This window comes from Dama dama, chromosome 4 (genome assembly GCF_033118175.1).
Source record: "Dama dama isolate Ldn47 chromosome 4, ASM3311817v1, whole genome shotgun sequence".
NCBI lineage: Eukaryota > Metazoa > Chordata > Mammalia > Artiodactyla > Cervidae > Dama > Dama dama.
Window position 1 is genome coordinate 54,448,132 of NC_083684.1, and position 17,974 is coordinate 54,466,105.

Consider the following 17,974-nt stretch of genomic DNA (forward strand, 5'->3'; position numbering starts at 1 on the left):
AGGCCCAGCACCGCCCCCTCCGCCCGCCACTTAGCCCGGAAGGCGTATCTGGCGGTCCGCGAAGGTGGACGCAGAGCACCTCCTCCGCTCTCTAGCCTCCCGGGGTGGGGCGGGGCGAGCGCGGGCCTCGCCCACAGTTCTCTGCTCGTTCACGCCTCCTTTCTCACGGCCGTGAGTCTGATCTGGGGCTCACATAACTCCCCACGGCCTTCCCGAGGCGACAGGGGGAGAAAGTGAGGCAGGACAATGTGGGTGCGTGAGGGTGACACTAGCTGCGTGTCTATGTGCCCGTGTTGTCCCCGTGTGACTGCGAATAACCCCAAGGGAGAGCATGATCGTGGAAGACACTTGCGCCCTCTGTGTAAAACACCGTATTACGGTGTGAGACTATGTGTGACACCACGTGTGGAAGGCACTGATGCTCTTCCTCTTTGACCTTGTGACACCGGTGGATAGTGGACCGTTTGTGATACTGCATGCATCCATGACGCTGGGGGATACGGTGTGAGTGTGGGACATGTGTGAGTTGTGATATACGGGAGTGTGTGACTCTTCGTGTGTGACTCTGTGACATCATTTGAGTGTGGCTGTGGGTGTTACTGTTGTGATGTTATTTGTGACTGTGTAACGTGTGTGTGACAGTGCAGGATGTGTGACTCCCATGTGAGTGTGTAACAGGTTTGAGTGTGTAAAAGTGTGTGAGCTGTGTGATGGTGAAGCCGTGTGTGATATGTGAGTCGATGACACTCTGTGATCCCACGGAAGCGTGCAACGGTGTGTGGCACATGTGTGCTCGTATATGACTCCACGTGAATGGTGGTGACACAATTTGAGTGTTTTACGGTGTGTGACGCTGTCGGGCACCGTTTCAGCGGGGGACCTCGTGCAAGCTTGTGACTGCGGGACACACTTTGAATATCTGACCCTGCGTGACCCCGTATGAGGGGGCGACAGTGTGAGCGTGTGTATGTGGATAGTCCTTGTGACGCTGTATGCGACCCCGCGTGTGTGTGTGTGGCAGTGCGGGAGTGTGTGACCCCGTGGGAGTGTGCACTGTGTGTGACGCTGCGTCCGGCCCCTGCAGCTGTGTATCGCACGCTTTGGCCGGGTGTGTGGCCGCGCGTGGGCAGGCGCTGCAGGCGGCCGGGGTTGGCCGGGGACCCGCAGGCGGGAGAGGGTCCCGGGGGCGCGCCGAGCGCGGCGGCCGCGCGAGCGGGAGGAGGCGCGCCGGCGGCAGCGGCGCATGCGGATCTGGCCGATCGGCGGGGCCGGTGGGGCCGAGCCGAGCCGGCTGGGCCGGGCCGGGCCGAGGACACCGACAGGGAGGGCGGTCGGCCACGGCGAGCAGCGGGGACAGCGGCACCGGCGGCCGCGGGCCCAGGTGAGCGGCGTGGGGGCGGATAGCCCCTCCCTCCAGCATCTTCCCACCTGCCTGAGCATCCCTCCCCCGCGCCCCGTGGGCATGGCCTGAGCCCCGAGGGTCTCCCCGGCTGTGGGAGGCAGAGGGTCCAGGGCAGAATGAGTCCCCAGTCCCTCACCCCAGTCCAACCTCGGCGCCATACGTGAGTCTTCCACCCAAGCCTTGTCCTTCCCAGGCCCCCTTCCTTGGGAACGGTGACTAGACTGTAGGGAGAGAGAGGCGCGGCCTTGGAAGGGTTAAAGCATCGGCTCTCAGCTCGTATCCCCAGCCTCGCCCGACCAACCTTTCCTGGGGCCCTCAGGACACCCCTTTTCACCTCCCCCACCGCCTTCTCCCTTCCCGGTGAATCACGTAATAGACAGGGCTGTTCCACCTCCAGCCTGACCGAGAGCTCACCAAGAGCTAAGTGCCTTTCCATCTCCAAGTATCCTCCATTGAGGAAACAGTTGTGTTCATCGTTTAACAGGGAGGAACACTGAGGCATGGAGAAGCCAAGTTAAAGATAATCGGGTTTAAAGATAGAGCAAGAATAAAGCAGGACTTGAACTCATTTTTGTCTGACTTCAGCACAGGCACTTTGATTTTCTAAGATACGTGACTGGAGGGTGAATAGTAATAGCAAGGCCCGTGTATTGAGGGCTTACGGTGTACCAGATACCATGTTCCCCACATCATTAATTCTCTCATCTTCAAACACCCCTGGGAAATGGGTACTATTATTATTGTTACCATTTTACAGATGAACAAACTGAGCCCTAGAAAAGGTGACTTGGCCAAGGTCACACAGGTGCCCACTTAAAGCTTTCCATGGAAGAAGGGAAAGATAATCATGGATTTTTGAGTGTCTATGGAAAGGGACAGTCTCTACTACATTGACCAAGACCTAGACCCTGCCTTCCTAAAATCTGATTTGTGGGCTACTGTCTGAATACTTTGAGAATGGGGACATTGAGCTCCTCGCAGCTCCCTCTTTTCTTAGTCTTAGAACCAGGCCTGGGGTTCTAGAGAATGGAGGAGATGTATCTAACATCTCCCACACCCTTAGATTTCATATTTACAATCTGGCAGTGTTCTAGAACATCACTCTAGAGTCAGACAATATGTCAGTCAGCTAGTGCCACAAAAATGCTACATAAGAAACCACCTCCACACTCAGTGTCTTAAAACACTAGGCATTTATTTAGCCTTAAGTTAATCTGAGGTCAGTGACTTGGGCTCATCTGAGCTTATTTCCCAGTTAGGATGGGTAGGGGGATGTTGACTGTTGGTTGCTGAGGCTGGCCTTGGCTGTGATGAGGGCCTTGGACTTGGACTAGCCCAGCAATGTTTTTCTCATGGCCACAGTCAAACACAAGCAAAAACATGCAAGATCCCCTGAGTCCTGGGCTCAGAACTCACTAGCGCTTCTACCTAATTCTGTTGGTCACAGCAAGTCGTGTGGCCAAGCCCAGAGTCAGGGGGTAGGGCTTCCCCCCACTCAACCCCACTCTTTCATTCCTCCCGTCCCCAGAGTGGGAGAACACTGAGGAGCTATGTGGCAGAGGACGTGGCTATACGGATGAAGAATTGAGACCGTTAATGCAGTTATTCAATCACAGTGACTAAGTTTCAATCCTGGTTACTCACTAGCTGTGTGACTTTGGGCAAGTGAATTAACTCCTCTGTGCCTCAGCTTCCTCCTCTGTAAAACAGGCCTACTAATACCTTTCTTTAGAGTGTTAAATTTGTGGGAATTAAATAAGATATAATGCATATAAAGTACTGAGCACAGTGTAAGTGCCCAATAAATATTAATTATTGTTGTTACTGCCTTATAGAGTTCTATTGATAACAATGCTATAATTCTAACAATAACAGTGACAGTTTTTTAGGAGGGAGGCCATGTGGCATGCAGGATCTTATAGGTTCAATCTCTTGTTCCCCAACTAGAAATTGAACCTATGACCCCTGCAGTGGAAGTGCTGAGTCTTAACCACTGGACCACCATGGAGTCCTAACAGTGACAATTTGCTGAGCCCTTACCCTCTGCTAGGTGTTAAGGTGGGTATTTGACCACATCCCTGTGATGTGGTTAGGGTGAAAATTATTGTCATTATTAGCATGTCCCTCGCTTCTAAAGACAGAGAAACTGAAAGTGAGAGAAGGGACAGAACTCACAGTCAGTCCCTGTTAGAGGTGGGATCTCTAGACTTTACTGGTGGTCCAGTGGCTAAGACTCCATGCTCCCGATGCAGGGGGCCTGGGTTCGATCCCTGGTCAGGGAAACAGAGCCCATGTGCCACAAGTTAATATCCTGCTTGCCACAATGAAGATTGAAGATCCTGCGTGCTGCATCTAAGACCTGGCACAGCCAAATAAATGAATTTTTTAAAAAGAAGTGGGACTTCTGAACTCAGCCCCTGTCCCTAACCTGCCTCTCCTCATCCCCAGGCCTCATCTCCCCCAATGGCACAGGTACCAGGGGAAGTGGACAACATGGAGGGGCTGCCAGCCCCCAATAACAACAACCCTGCAGCCCGCTGGGACAGTCCCGATCGGGGCTGGGAGCGGGAGCAACCAGCCGCCTCCACTGCAGCAGCCTCACTCTTTGAGTGCTCCCGGATCAAGGCCTTGGCAGGTACCTGGAAGAGGGCTGGGGTTGGGGGTGGGAGAGAAGGAAGGGAAGGCACTGCTGGGGTGGTGTCTGTATACCTTGATGACCTGGAGGATGGGAAGAGGGTTACAGACACTTGGAACTGGAGTCTTTAGACCAGCACTCTCCAGTAGAACTTTCCACGATAATGGAAAATTGTTCTCTATCTGTGATGTCCAGTATTGTTGTTTAGTTGCTAAGCACGTCCAACTCCTTTGTGACCCCATGGACTATTAGCCCACCAGGCTCCTCTGTCCATGGGATTCTTCAGGCAAAAATACTAGAGTGGGTTGCCATTTCCTTCTCCAGGGGATCTTCCTGACCCAGGGATCGAACTCATGTCTCTTGCATTGGCAGGCAGATTCTTAACAGTGAGCCACCTGGGAAACCTCTCATAGAACCTTAGAAATGTACAATCCCAGAAACTTGGGACTTTCTAAGTGTGCTTCCTTAGAATCCCAAAATGCTGACATCTAGCATCTTAGGACCATGGAATGTCATACTCAGAGATTCTTTGAATCCAAGACCTTTGGAAATGGCGACTCTTGTAAACAGAACTTTGTAATCACTGATCTTAGACATTTTAATTGTTGGGTCTTAGAATCTTAAAGCCTCAGAAATCTAGACTCTAATACACATAGGTCCTTAGGGCTTTATAATCCTAAAGCTTTAGGATTTCAGATTAGAAACATGGATACTGAGCACTTTGAGAAAGAATGACCACACCTTCATGTTTTTTTGCACTGAAACCCTCAGTCTTGGGACAACTAGAATGGTTGGTCACACTGCTTTGATGTTTTAGGACAATATAAGCAAAAACCAGAGAACTGTATAGAATCTTAGGACCTTAGACCTTTGGAACTTTAAGTTCTTGAACCTTTGGACTTTGTATTCATGGAGTTTTAGAACCTCAGAAGTGTTTAACCCTCAATACTAAAGTTTTATGAGCAAAGACCCTTCTCAGACACACAATTCCATAATTGTAAGCCTTTAAAACATTAGACCCTTAGCATGTTGACCTTTGGAATGTTAATATCTCAGAAGTGTGGCATGTTATACACATAAAATATATATTGTCAGAGTCATGAAATCTTAAAATCCCAGTCAGTATCAGTTCCCTCAGAATCTCAGAATGCTAGTAACTCAGCGTTTGACAATCGTGGGATCTTGAATAATGAGATTCTTGGAACTTTATAAGATGTTAAGCATCTCGTTAAACTCATGGGCCTCTGGGGAAGCAGGTGACATACACAAATGAGTGGCCTGGGGGCTGTGGTCAACTGGGTGCTCTGGTCAACTGGTCACCAGCTCTGAACCCTAGGAAATGTGGGCCCAGAGCTGCTAGCTCTGATGTTTATCTGTCATTTCCCAATTAAAAAAAGAAACTGTAAGGAAGTGCACAAAGTCTGAACCAGATTCAACCCGTGGATTGCTGGCTTCCTCTGGTTTCGACACCTAGAAGGATATAAACATATACTCATGAAAACTTAAAACTGTACTTTATTTTTTCATTTTTTTGGTTGTACCGCACAGCATGTAGGATCTTAAGTCTCCGACCAGGGATCGAACCCACGCCCCCTGTATTGGAAGTGCAGAGTCTTAACCACAGGACCACCAGGGACATCCCAAAAATGTATTTTTAGACTCTTAGATTTAAAACCTTGGGCATGTATTCTCTTAGAATTCTAGAATTTATTATTTCATCCACAAAATATTTAGGCAGTGCCTGCTCTGTGCTTGGACAATAGGAGGGATATAGTGGTGACTGAGGCAGCCCAGGTCCTGCTTCTCCAGGGTTCCCAGTCCAGTGGGAAAGTTAGATCCAGTCTGGCTGTGATGAGCCACAGGGATCAGAGCTGAGATGGGGGAGGCATGGGCAGAGGCCAGACGGGGAAGCTCAGAGCTGTAAGAACCCAGATGAGGGGCCTGATTCAGGAGAGAGGATCAGAGTGCTTCATGGAGGAGAAGATGGCTAAGCTGAGCTCCAAAGGATGAACAGGAGTGAATCCTGGGGAAGAGAGTGGAAGAATATTCCAGAGGGAGGGAACAGCATAGGCAAGACCACCAGAAGTTGAGAGTGGCTGGAGCGGGGTGGTGAGTAAATGATGATGGGAGAGGAGGCAGTGGCAGCCAGATCTTGAGGAGCCTTGTTGGCCATTCTGAAGAGTCTGAGGGCACCTGGGACTATGGGGAGATTTTATGCAGAGGTGGCATGTGTCTATGTGTGGATCAAGGACTCTACAACTTTAAGAACCACTGATTCGAAAACACCAGCCCCAGACACTTCAGATAGCATCCAGTCCAGAGAAATGTAGGGACCTCCTTTAAGGAAAAAAGCTTTCTCATACACTCCCTGTGTCTACTTAAATTATTACAACTGTGGTTTTCTGTTGTCTTTTTTCTTTTCCATTATAGTTTATTATAGGATATTGAATATAGCTCCTTGTGCTATACAGGAGGACCTTGTTGTTTATCCATTCTATACATTTATAATAGTTGGCATCTGCTAATCCCAAACTCCCAATCCATCCCTCTCCCACCCCCGCATTCTCTGTGTCTGTGAGTCTGTTTCTGCTTCATTTGTGTGATATTTTAGATTCCACATATAACTATTATCATTGAACTATGGTTTTCTTAAATGTACGAAAACACACAGCTCTGTTTATATCTCTTATGCTTGTTCTGGAACTAAAACACATAAGTTGGACTGAGACTCAAACCACAAACCAGTAACTTCAGCTTAACAATGACGTCAAGATGCTGCTATCCTACTGCGCAAAATGCTATTATGACATAGACAGCTACCGTGCATTTTCTTTTGCATCTCTTTGCCCACTTCTCTCATGGTTTTCTTTATTCAAACTAAAGCTAAATCTTTGAGCAGAGTCCTCTGTAAATGTTTTTGCATGAATTTATTTAAAAAATTGTCTGGATCCCGTGCTCAGAGAATTTGTGGTTCACTGGTCTCATGTGTCTGTTTGAGGCCCCATTCTCTCTCTCTCTCTTAAAAAAAAAAAATATATATATATGTATTTATTTTTCTGCTTCGGGTCTTAGTTGCAGCATGCAGGGTCTTTTAGTTGCAGCATTTGAACTCCTAGTTGCAACGTGTGGGATCTAGTTCCCTGACCAGGGATGGAACCGGGGCCCCCTGCATTGGGAGCTCAGAGTCTTAGACACTGGATTGCCAGGGAAGGCCCAGAGGCCCCTATTCTCTTGATCTACTCTTTTATTCTGTTTTATTCCCAAATCTCACATCAATGCCTTCTCTCTCATAGGCAATCATTCTGATTGTTTTAATGCAAATCTTTTTCCCTGCATGTGGATAACTTTGCAACATTCATTGCTAATTCCTGTGTATGCATCCATATTTTTAAACTCTTTATTAAAATATCACATGAACAGAGAAAGACAGATATATTGTGTGGCCAGCATTTTCACAACGAGTACCCCCTTATAACTAGATTGGGAAACAGACTCTGACAGCCCCAGAGAAGCCCCCCTCAGGCTGCCTCTATATCATCCTGAGAGTAAACACTGTCTTAGCTTCTAACACTGTACATTCAGTTTGCTGGCACTTGAACTTTATATAAATAGGATCATGTAGTGGGTACCCTTCTGTGTTTGGTTTGATTCAGCACTCGGCTCATGAGATTCATCCACGTCTACCTATACTGGTAGGCTGTTCCTTTTCATTGTTGTATAGTATTCCACAATGTGATTATGGCATAGCTTATCCGTTCATCTGTTGATGAGCATTTGAGTTGCTTCTACTTTGGGACTATCACAAACCAGATGATTACAAACTAGAGACTAGTGGTATCACAAGCGATTACAGATTATTGCTGCTCTAAACTGTGTAGGATATAGGCACTCATGTCTGACAGCTTATACCCACCCAGGAGTGAAATTGTTGTGCCATTTGGTATGTGTATATCTAAACTTTAGAAGAAACTTCTGTTTTGGATAATTTTACATTCCCACCAGCAGTGTATGAATGATTCAGTTGCTGTACATCCAACCCTTGGTGTGGTCAGTCTTTGTAATTTTAACCATTCTGATGGATGTGCATTCTATTGTGGTTTTAATTTGCATTTCCCTGATGACTAAAAGCAACTAATGAAGTGGAGCGCCTCTTCAAAGATTTACTCTGTGGATATGCTCCTGTGAAGTGCCCATTCAAGTCTTTTATCTACTTTCTTATTAATTTTCTTGCCTTTTTTTTCTTTTTTTTTCTTTTTGGCTGCACTGCAGGCTGTGTATGAAAGCTTAATTCCCCAACCAGGGATCATACCCACACCTCCTCCATTCAAAGCGCAGAGTTCTAACCACTTGATGGCTACAGAAACCCCTTCCTGCCTTTTTTCTGTTTTGTGGGTGTTCTTATATACTTTGGGTACAAATCCTTTGTCTGATATATGTCTTCTGAATATTTTCTCCCACTATGTGGCTTGTCTTTTCATTCCTTTAATGTTGCCTTAAAAAAATAATTTTATTTATTGTTTTTGGCTGTGCTGGGTCTTCGTTGCTTCGAGGGCTTTCTCTAGTTGTGGCGAACAGGGGCTTCTCTTCCTTGAGGCACTTGGGCTTCTCACTGCGATGGTTTCTCTTATTGTGGAGCCTGGACTCCAGCGTGCGTGGGCTCAGTAGTTGTGGCGCTTCGTTGCTCCACAGCTCTGGGATCTCCCCAGATCAAGGGTCAAGCCCGTGTCTCCTATATTGGCAGGTGGATTCTTTACCACTGAGCCACCAGGGAAGCCCATAATGTTGCCTTTTGGTGAACAGTGTTTCTTAATTTAAAGGTAGTTTAATTTGGTAATTATTTAATCATGATTTCCTATATGGCTCACACTCTGTGTCTTGTGTAAGAAGGCTTTGCCTGCACCAAGGTCATGAAAATATTCTTTGATGTTTTCCTCTGAAAGCATTATTTCATTCATTTCACATTGAGATTTCTAAGCCAAATGGTATTTAGTATGTTTATTATTGTATACAGTGTGGGTCAAAGTTCTTTTCTCCGCCCCCCGCCACGAATGTCCAGTTGACTCAGCTCCACTTATTGAAGAGACTTTCCTTTCCCTACTGAACTGCCATTTCACTCTGTTGTAAATCTGGGAGCCCTGTATGTGTGGGTTTGTACATACAGGTATGGCTAATCAATGCATGTTTTATCATGGTCTCGATTGCATTTTTGGCATCATGTTCTCATTCAGCGCTATGCCGTAGAGCCTCAGGACTCATCCATGTGGCTCTGTGTGCCTCTAGTCTCACTGCTGCGGGGAGCTGATGGTGTGTATCCGCCATGCTCCACGTTCCCAGTGATGGACAACCAGGCTGTCTCCAGCCCTCAGCCTGTCCCTGCCCCCTCCCGCCAAACAGCACGGAGCTGAGGCATCGTCATGTGTGCTCCTTATAAACCAGTGTGGAGGGACTTCCCTGGTGGTCCAGTGGCTGAGACCCTGCCCTCCCAATGCAGGGGACCTGGGTTCAGTCCCTGGTCAGGAAACTAGATCCCACATGCTGCAACTAAGACCTGATGAAGCCAAATAAATAAATGATAAACATTAAAAAAAAAAAAAAACCCATGTGGGAAAGTTTACAGGACATATACATAGGGAAGGAATTACTGGCCCACAGAGGGAACGCACTAATTGAATTTGACTCAGATTGTCTTCAGAGTGGGCTTCCCTGGTGGCTGAGATGGTAAAGAATCTGCCTGCGATGCAGGAGACCTAGGTTTGATTCCTGGGTCTGGAAGATTCCCCTGGAGAAGGGAATGGCTACCCACTCTAGTATTCTTGCCTGGAGAATTCCATGCACAGAGGAGCCTGTTGGTTAAAACCCCTGGGGTCCCAAAGAGTCAGACACGGCTGAGTGACTAACACAACGGTTGCCCCACCAGCTGGCATGAGGATTACGATGTTCCCACATTTCCATCAATACCTAGTATCTCCGGCTTCCTCACTTTTCCCAGACTAATATCCAATGTATCGTTTACATACTGTCTCTATCCTTTCTTAGAAACCAGTATAGTTAAGGGAGTAGGTAGTCCCTGCTCTATGAAAATCTTGATGTATTAAATATGTGAAAAAATTAAAGTCTTATTCTAAAGACATGCATTTCACTTAAAAAATTTATTTTTGGCCGCACTGCACAGCATGTGGGACCTAGTTCCCTGACCAGGGTCGGAACCCTCACCCCCTGCATTGGAAATGCAGAGTCTTAACCACGAGACTGTCAGGGAAGTCCCAGGCTTGCATTTCACTTGAGATTGGTGACTACCACAGTGGGGAAGAATATATAAATGGCAAAATAGTATGAGCACAATGGCAGACAAAGAACAATTGTAATTTGACTTAGAGTCTTGACAACCCAAAGATGTGTGTGGCAGCTAGAGGACCAGGAGGAAGCAGATGGGCCCCTCAAAAGGGTAAAATTGAGGAGAATTCAATGAAGGGACTATTTACAGACATGTGGAGATCCCGGGGACTGGGAGAGATCCCGGGGAGTGCTGAGAGGGGAGAGAGGCTCCCCCAGCAGGAGCGGGGGCTGTGGGAAGTGCCCCCAGGCCCTGGGGGAAGTCTAGTCAAGCAAAGAAAGTGAAAGTGTTAGTCATTGTTCAGTCCTGTCCAACTCTTTGCAACTCCATGGACTGTAGCCCACCAGGCTCCTCTGTCCATGGGATTTCCCAGGCAAGAATACTGGAGTGGGTTGCCATTTCCTCTTCCAAGGGATCTTCTCGACCTGGGGATCCAACCCAGGTCTCCTGCATTGCAGGTAGATTCTTTACCCTCTGAGCTACCAGGGAAGCCATGCCCTCCTCCAGGGGATCTTCCTGATCCAGGGATCGAACTGGTGTCTCTTACGTCTCCTGCACTGGCAGGCGGGTTCTTTACCACTAGGAAACCCTGGGGAGGAAACAAATCCCTCTCTCCTCTCATCTCCTGCTAGCCAAACCCAACCAAAAGTCTGAGGCCTCTAATGACCTGAGAGCCCATTCCCACGGTCCACCCTGGCCAGCCTCCCTGGGCTCAGAGCAGGTGCACCAGAGAGGAGGTGGCACCAGAGGGGCAGATGGAAGGCACCGGCGAGGTAGCCGCACACGCTCACCGGCACAGTCAACGTTCAATGTCAACTTAGGCCAGAACTGGCACTCCAGGACACATTTGGTTTCAACCCCACTGTGTTTTGTAAAAACGTAAATCAGTTGCCAGCATTTAAAAATAGGGAGATTCTTGTCTCCAGATTTCTGGCACCTCGTGGGCTATCCCGTGGTACGGCAGCACCGGGCCTTCACTCCCGTGAGGCTCCAGTCGTGCGGGGCTGTGTGGCTGCTGCTCCCTTTTACCAGGGCCTCTTTCTCCCTTGTGGAGCCTGCCTGGCCGCGGTGGGCATTTCAGTTCTGGACCCCAGCTCCATGCTAACGAGACTGTAATCACAAACTCCCAAATCTCACTGCATAGTTCTCTATAAAGTCACCATCATAGACAGTCCAGGATGTGTTTCTTCTCCTTCTTTTTTAAAAGAGTGTTTATTTCTTGGCTGCACTGCTATGTCTTCGTTGCTGAGTTCAGGCTTTCTCTAGTTGTGGTGAGCAGAGGCTACTTTGGTGCACAGGCTTCTCACTGCAGTGGCCTCTCTTGTTGCGCAACACAGGCTCTGGGAGAGGGGGCTTCCCTAGTGGCAGCTCGTGGGCTTAGGTGCCCTGCAGCATGTGGAAACTTCTTGGACCAAGGATCGAACCCGTGTTACCTCTGTTGGACTACCAGGGAAGTCCATCCAGGATATGTTACTATTAATTTTCTTTGCAGATCATGGAAATGAAGTTACAAAATTAAAAACTATTCTCCCGAGTCCTTGTTTTCCAAGCATGCATTCCCAAACACCCAGGGTCCCCCAGAGCCCACTGAAGTAACCCTGACCTAGTCTAAACCCCTCATTTTGGAAATGGGAAAACAGAGGCCCAAAGAGGAGGGATGGGCTTTGGGCTTTTCCCAACATAGCCTGTCGTTAGTAAAGGCAGAGCTGAATCCAGTTGCCCTCATTCTGCCCCTCTCAGGGGATGCACTCAAGTTCCACTAGGGCCTCAGCATGAACCGCAGTCTGCTATGGGCATTGGCTGTCAGGAAGCAGGATAAGCAAACACCCCATTTACATATTTTCCGTCATCACTTCCTTATGTGTGATCAGTGATCATGTGTTCACACAGGTCCCCCATCCCATCCAAAAGCACACAACCCACATTTAAACAAACAAGGTTTGCCATTTGGATTCACTGGGTTGTTTCTGTATATTCAGAAAACATTTATTTTTAAATTTTATCTATTATTTATTTGGCTGAGCTTGGTCTTAGTTATGTGGGATCTAGTTCCCTGACCAGGTAGGATATGGCATATCCATACAATGGACTACTGGGGCTTCCCAGGTGGTGCTAATGGTAAAGAACCCACCTGCCAATGCAGGAGGCATAAGAGATGTGGGTTCAATCCCTGGGTCAGGAAGATCAGCTGGAGGAAGGCAAGGCAACCCACTCCAGGATTCTTGCCTGGAGAATCTCCATGAACAGAGGATCCTGGGGAGCTACAGTCTGTAGGGTCACACAGAATGGGACACAGCTGAGTGACTTAGCACCCACGCATGCACAGTGGAATATTACTTAGCTGTAAAAAGGAATAAAAAACTGCTACATACCACAACATGGATGAACCTTGAAAACGTTATGCTGAGTGAAAGAAGTCGTACACAAAAGGCCACATGTTGTATGATCCCATTTATGTGATGTGTCCAGAGTAGGAAAATCCTTGGAGACAGAAAATGGATGAATGGTTGCCTAGAGTTAGGAAAAGGTGGAATGGGGAGTGACTGTTAACAGGTATGGGGTTTCTTTTCTGGGGTGTTAAAAGTGTTCTGATATTAGATAGAGGTGATGGTCGTATAACTGTGTGAATATGCTAAAAACTACTGAATTTACAACTTAAAAGGACAAATTCTATAGTATGGGAATTATAGCTCATACTAAATCTGATATTTAAAAAAGAAATGACAGGAAGAGAGGTCCCAAACAATTTCTTTGTAAGCAGCAAGGAGAAGTTGCACACATCCTCCCCACCTTGCACCTCCCCCTTATGTCATCCCAAGCCTTACTCCTTGCCCCAGGGATGGGGGAAACCTGGCAATCTAGCTACCACAGAGGGGAAGATGCGGTTCCTGCCCTCAGGGAGCATGCAGTCTAGCACAGTCCTTCCTCTTCTTTCCCCCACAGCCTGTCAGTGGCTAGCCCTTACTTTTTCATCTCTAAAGAACTCCAAGATGCCCCCTCTCCCATCCCCTCAGTGTCAGCCCTGGTCCAGCCTCTTCCTGTTTCTCCTGAGTCCTTTCCCTAATCTCCTCCCTGGGCTCCAGGCTGCCATTCTTGCCCTCTCGGATGTACCCTCCCCACAGCAGCCAGGGATAGTCCTAAGACCCAACTCTCATCCTCTCCTCCCTCCTTAACCCTCAGTGACTCCCTAGACTATTATCTGTGTGCTTAGGTACTCAGTCGTGTCCGACTCTTTGCAACCCTAGGGCTGTAGCCCACCAGGCGCCTCGGTTCATGGGATTTTCCCAGGCAAGAATACTGGAGTGGGTTGCCATTTCCTCCTCCACGGGATCTTCTCGACCCAGGGATCGAACATGCTTCTCCTGCATTGGCAGGCGGATTCTCTTCAGCAGAACCACCGGGGAAGCCCCAGCTTATTATCTGTGGCCCCACTAAACTGAGCTCTGCCAGAAAAGGGCTCTGGCTGAATTCAGAGCCTAGAACAGTGCCAGGCGCATAGTGGGCGCTCGAATACTTACTGAACGAATGAACAGAGCTGACTAGGGTAAGAAACAAGACAGCTTTCCTGTGGAACTGATAGCTCAGGAAAAATTTAAAGGACAGGGGGGTGAGGGAAGGGCGTCCCAGATAGGAGGAAGCACCTGCACAGATTTGATAGTTGCAGAGAGCTGGGCCTGGGCAAGAACTGCCTGGGCCTTGGAGGGCTGGGGTGAAACTGGAAGGCGGAGTTCCTGGAGGAGTTGGGGGCTCATCAGGACCTGTCCTTCAGATGAGCGGGAGGCCGTGCAGAAGAAAACCTTCACCAAGTGGGTGAACTCGCACCTCGCCCGCGTTGGCTGCCACATCGGGGACCTCTATACGGACCTCAGGGACGGCTTCGTGCTCACGCGGCTGCTGGAAGTGCTGTCCGGGGAGCAGCTGGTGAGGGGGCCAGTAGGGCTGGGGAAAGGGGGCCGCCCTGGGGTCTCGGGCTGGGCTACTACAGGGCCAGGCTAATGGATGGATGGAGCTTACTAGAAAGGCTGAGTGGGTTAAAGACGCCTCATTCGGGTGGGCGGGGCCATGGCACAGGGTGGAGCTTAGCTGGGGAGAGCCTGGGGGTCTGGCTTGGAACAGAGGTGGGATTCTAAGGAGCAGGCTGTCCTTCGGGGAGGGACTCTGGGCTTGGGTGGGGCTCTGTTGGAAGTGGGGCGGGGGCTAATGGAGAAGGGCTTGGCTTGGATATGCAGTAGCAGGAGGCATGGCTATAAAATTGGGGCGGAACTCTGTTTCAGGGGTCTATGGTAGAGGGCGTGGTTGTCATCTGAAAAGTGAGGCCGAGGTCCCTGGAGTCTGGGGATTAAATGGAACTCTTGTATGTATATGGCATATTGTATGGTTTGCAGTTGTATTTCTGGGCTTGGATGGGACTTCGTTGCAAAGTGTAGGGTTCTGATGGAGGTAGAGATTGGTGAAAGGACCAGAGCTCTGGAAGTCGTGAAGGGCACAAGGTATAGAGCAGGAGCACCCTTGGAAGGAATAAAGCAACTGAACAGCAACGTAAACAAGAGGAGAATCCTGGAGTGGGGCGGGGCTTGAAAGGAGTGGGCGTGGCTCTAGGCAGCAATCTTAAGAGGAGGAAGTAAGGGGTGTGGTCATGGGACTAGTGGCAAAACAGTGGTGACCTGGAACAGAGATCCAATGGAAGGGGCGGGAGTAAGACTATGGGCAGGCGGCAGGGCTTCATGATAAAAGGTGTGGCTATCAGTTTAGAGGTGGAGCTTAACTTGAAGGGGCGGGGCCAGGAACTAGAATAAGCCCTGAAAGGACAAGGTTTACAAAGGGTCTGGCTATGAGTGGGGCAGAGCTTCTTTAGAAGGATTGCATCCTGGGTCTTTGATAAGGCTGAGGGGGCGTGGCCTGGGCCAGGGGTAGAGGGGCATATTTATGCAGATGACCTTCTTTGGAAGGGATGGGATCGAGGGCACGTGCTCTTGGCCAGGCCCTGGCTCTCCTAATGCCCCTGCCGCCCTAGCCGAGGCCCACGCGTGGTCGCATGAGGATCCACTCACTGGAAAACGTGGACAAGGCCCTGCAGTTCCTGAAGGAGCAGCGTGTGCACCTGGAGAACGTGGGCTCACATGACATCGTGGATGGGAACCACCGACTGACCTTGGGGCTGGTCTGGACCATCATCCTGCGCTTCCAGGTGATCCCAAGTGACCCCAGCCCAGCCCAGCCCACCCCCCGCGCCGAGAGAGGCCTTAAGAGGCTGTCCCTCACCCACTCACCCAGTCATTCCAGAAATATTCCTAACAGGCTCCAGGAAACAACGCCATCATTACAATCATCATGCATATAGATTTTACTCTGCTCTAAGCACTTGGCATTTAATATGCACAATAACCCCATAAATTCGATATTATCCATTATCTCATTTTACCAACGAGGAAACTGAAGCCCCGAGAGGTGAAGTAATATGCTGAAGGTCACACAGCTGAGTAGTGGAGCTGGAATGGGCATCCAGGCAGTCTTTCTCCAGTTCAGAAACAAAATAGACAAATTTTCTGTCTTTATGGAGCAAGACATGGGGGACAGCAGTAGACAGATAATAAATAAACCCATCAATATGCAAACAAGACATGTGGGGAAAGGACCAATTCTAAGCAGAGAAGAAAAAAAAGAGCTATGTAGAAAAGAATAGATTATGATAAAGCAGTAATAGGGATATAAAATATCTAGTTGATCATATGGACCAGAGAAGGACTCTGAGAGAGGCTGATGGCTGAATGATTATGAAGATGAAAGGGAAGAGCATTCCATGCAGAGGGCACAGCAGATGCAAAGTCCCTGGGGTGGGAATGAACTTGGCAGGTTGCAGGAACAGAAAGACCAGTATGATTAGACTAGGAAGCAAGGGGGAGACAGGGAGGAGATGAGTCAGAAGTGTCGGCAGGGCCTAGGTGATCTGGGATTAACAATTTAATCTTATTCTGTCTGAGATGGGGAGAAATTAGAGTTTTATCAAGAGAAAAGGCATCATCAGACTTAGAACTGTCCCTCTGGATTGGGGGTCATCCACAAGATTGGGAGCTGGAAGCCCAAGGAAGAGGCTGGAGCTGGACTGGGGTGGGGCATAGGCAGGTGAAGAAGGGGCCAGGTAGGAAAGACTCGGTAGGGGGGAGTGGACATACCATAGGGGAAGGGGAGGGGGAGAGTTGGTGCCCCCACCCCGAGCCTGAAGCTGCTCTCCCATCTCCTCTGTCCCTCCAGGGTGTGTGTTGGGGGGTGTCTCCCAGCCTCAAGCCCTCCAGACCCCAGCAGCCATGTTTTGTATCCTCACAGATTCAAGTCATCAAAATTGAGACTGAGGACAACAGAGAGACACGCTCAGCCAAGGACGCGCTGCTCCTGTGGTGTCAGATGAAGACAGCTGGGTAAGTCCTCCGTTCTCAGGGGAGCCAGGCCCTCACCTCCGGGCTTCCCCCCGGGACAGGGGTGCAAGGGGCAGCTCAAGTCCTCAGTGTCAAAAGTTACATCTTAAGTTACCAAACTCTTCCAACCTTGGTGTATCACAATCCCGTATCACAGTGTAACCCGTATCACAATCTGGAAGAACTCAGACTCCTCAGGGGAACAATGCTGGGAGGTGGGGGGCTGTCCCCAGCCTGCCCCCTTCTTTCCTTCCACCTGGTCCTGCACCTCTAGAGGCCTCAGGTGCACCTGTGTGGACCCCTGGGCCCTATTCCTGATCTCTCCCCCACCCCACACCCTTGAGAGTAACCCGCTCAGCCTAGGAGGGCACACCCAGGGCTCAGGCAGCTGGGGTGGGAAGTTCAGGGTCCTGGTATCTTCAGTGGGTTTGAGAAGAGGGGCACACAGACACCGCTGGGCATGCCCCCTGGTCCCCCAGCTCTCTGCTCTGCTGGGAAGGGCCTGGCCTGAAACTCAAGTGCCCTCTGGAGAGCAGCCTGGGGAGGAAGGAGGTAGGGGCAGACATGGATGGAGACTGGACGTTCTCTGTCTCTCGTCCTCCTGGGGCTGCCTGTCTGTCTTACAGTGCTATCTGTTCTTCCATGTGTCTGTCTTTACCTCTATATCTGCTTTTCCTTGTTCTGATCTCTGCCTCCCCCCGCCCTTCTCTCTTCTCCCTTCTTCCTTTCCCCACCTCTGCCTGTATCTCTCTCTCTGTCCCTCCCTTTTCCTTCTTCCCTCTGTTTCTCTCTCTTGCTCATCTCCCATCCCTCTCAATCTCTCTCCCTCCTTCTCCCCATGCTCTCTCCATCTCTCTGTTCCCTCCTTCCTTCCTTTCTTTCCTCATATATCTATGTATCATCTGTGTCTATCTACCCATCTGTCTATCTACCTACTTTTCTATCATCTATCTATCCATCCATCAATCCATCTCTGTTTCTCTTCCTCCCTACCTCTTTCTCTGGACTTTCTCCATCTCTGCCTCTGTCTCTCCTTTCCATGCTGCCAGTTACCCTGAAGTAAACATCCAGAATTTCACCACCAGCTGGCGTGACGGCTTGGCCTTCAATGCCCTCATTCACCGACACAGGTACCACCTGGCCTCCTGGGGCAGCTCTGCCCTGCACCCTACCCCCACCCTGTCCCTCGG

The 17,974-nt window shown here is 49.4% G+C and overlaps 2 protein-coding genes across 2 annotated transcripts in view; both read left to right on the forward strand.

Annotated features, from left to right (window-relative positions):
* The window catches only part of ZNF780A (zinc finger protein 780A), a 428,674-nt gene that overhangs the window by 289,602 nt on the left and 121,098 nt on the right, over positions 1-17,974 (forward strand). The window lies entirely within an intron of this gene.
* Positions 1,293-17,974, forward strand: part of SPTBN4 (spectrin beta, non-erythrocytic 4) — a 78,276-nt gene continuing 61,594 nt past the window's right edge. Inside the window, exons 1-6 of the mRNA XM_061139323.1 lie at positions 1,293-1,381; positions 3,851-4,037; positions 14,141-14,292; positions 15,386-15,559; positions 16,696-16,787; positions 17,834-17,914. Coding sequence (XP_060995306.1) covers positions 3,866-4,037; positions 14,141-14,292; positions 15,386-15,559; positions 16,696-16,787; positions 17,834-17,914 — 671 coding nt within the window. The 5' untranslated portion in view covers positions 1,293-1,381; positions 3,851-3,865. The remainder of the gene's footprint in view (positions 1,382-3,850; positions 4,038-14,140; positions 14,293-15,385; positions 15,560-16,695; positions 16,788-17,833; positions 17,915-17,974) is intronic.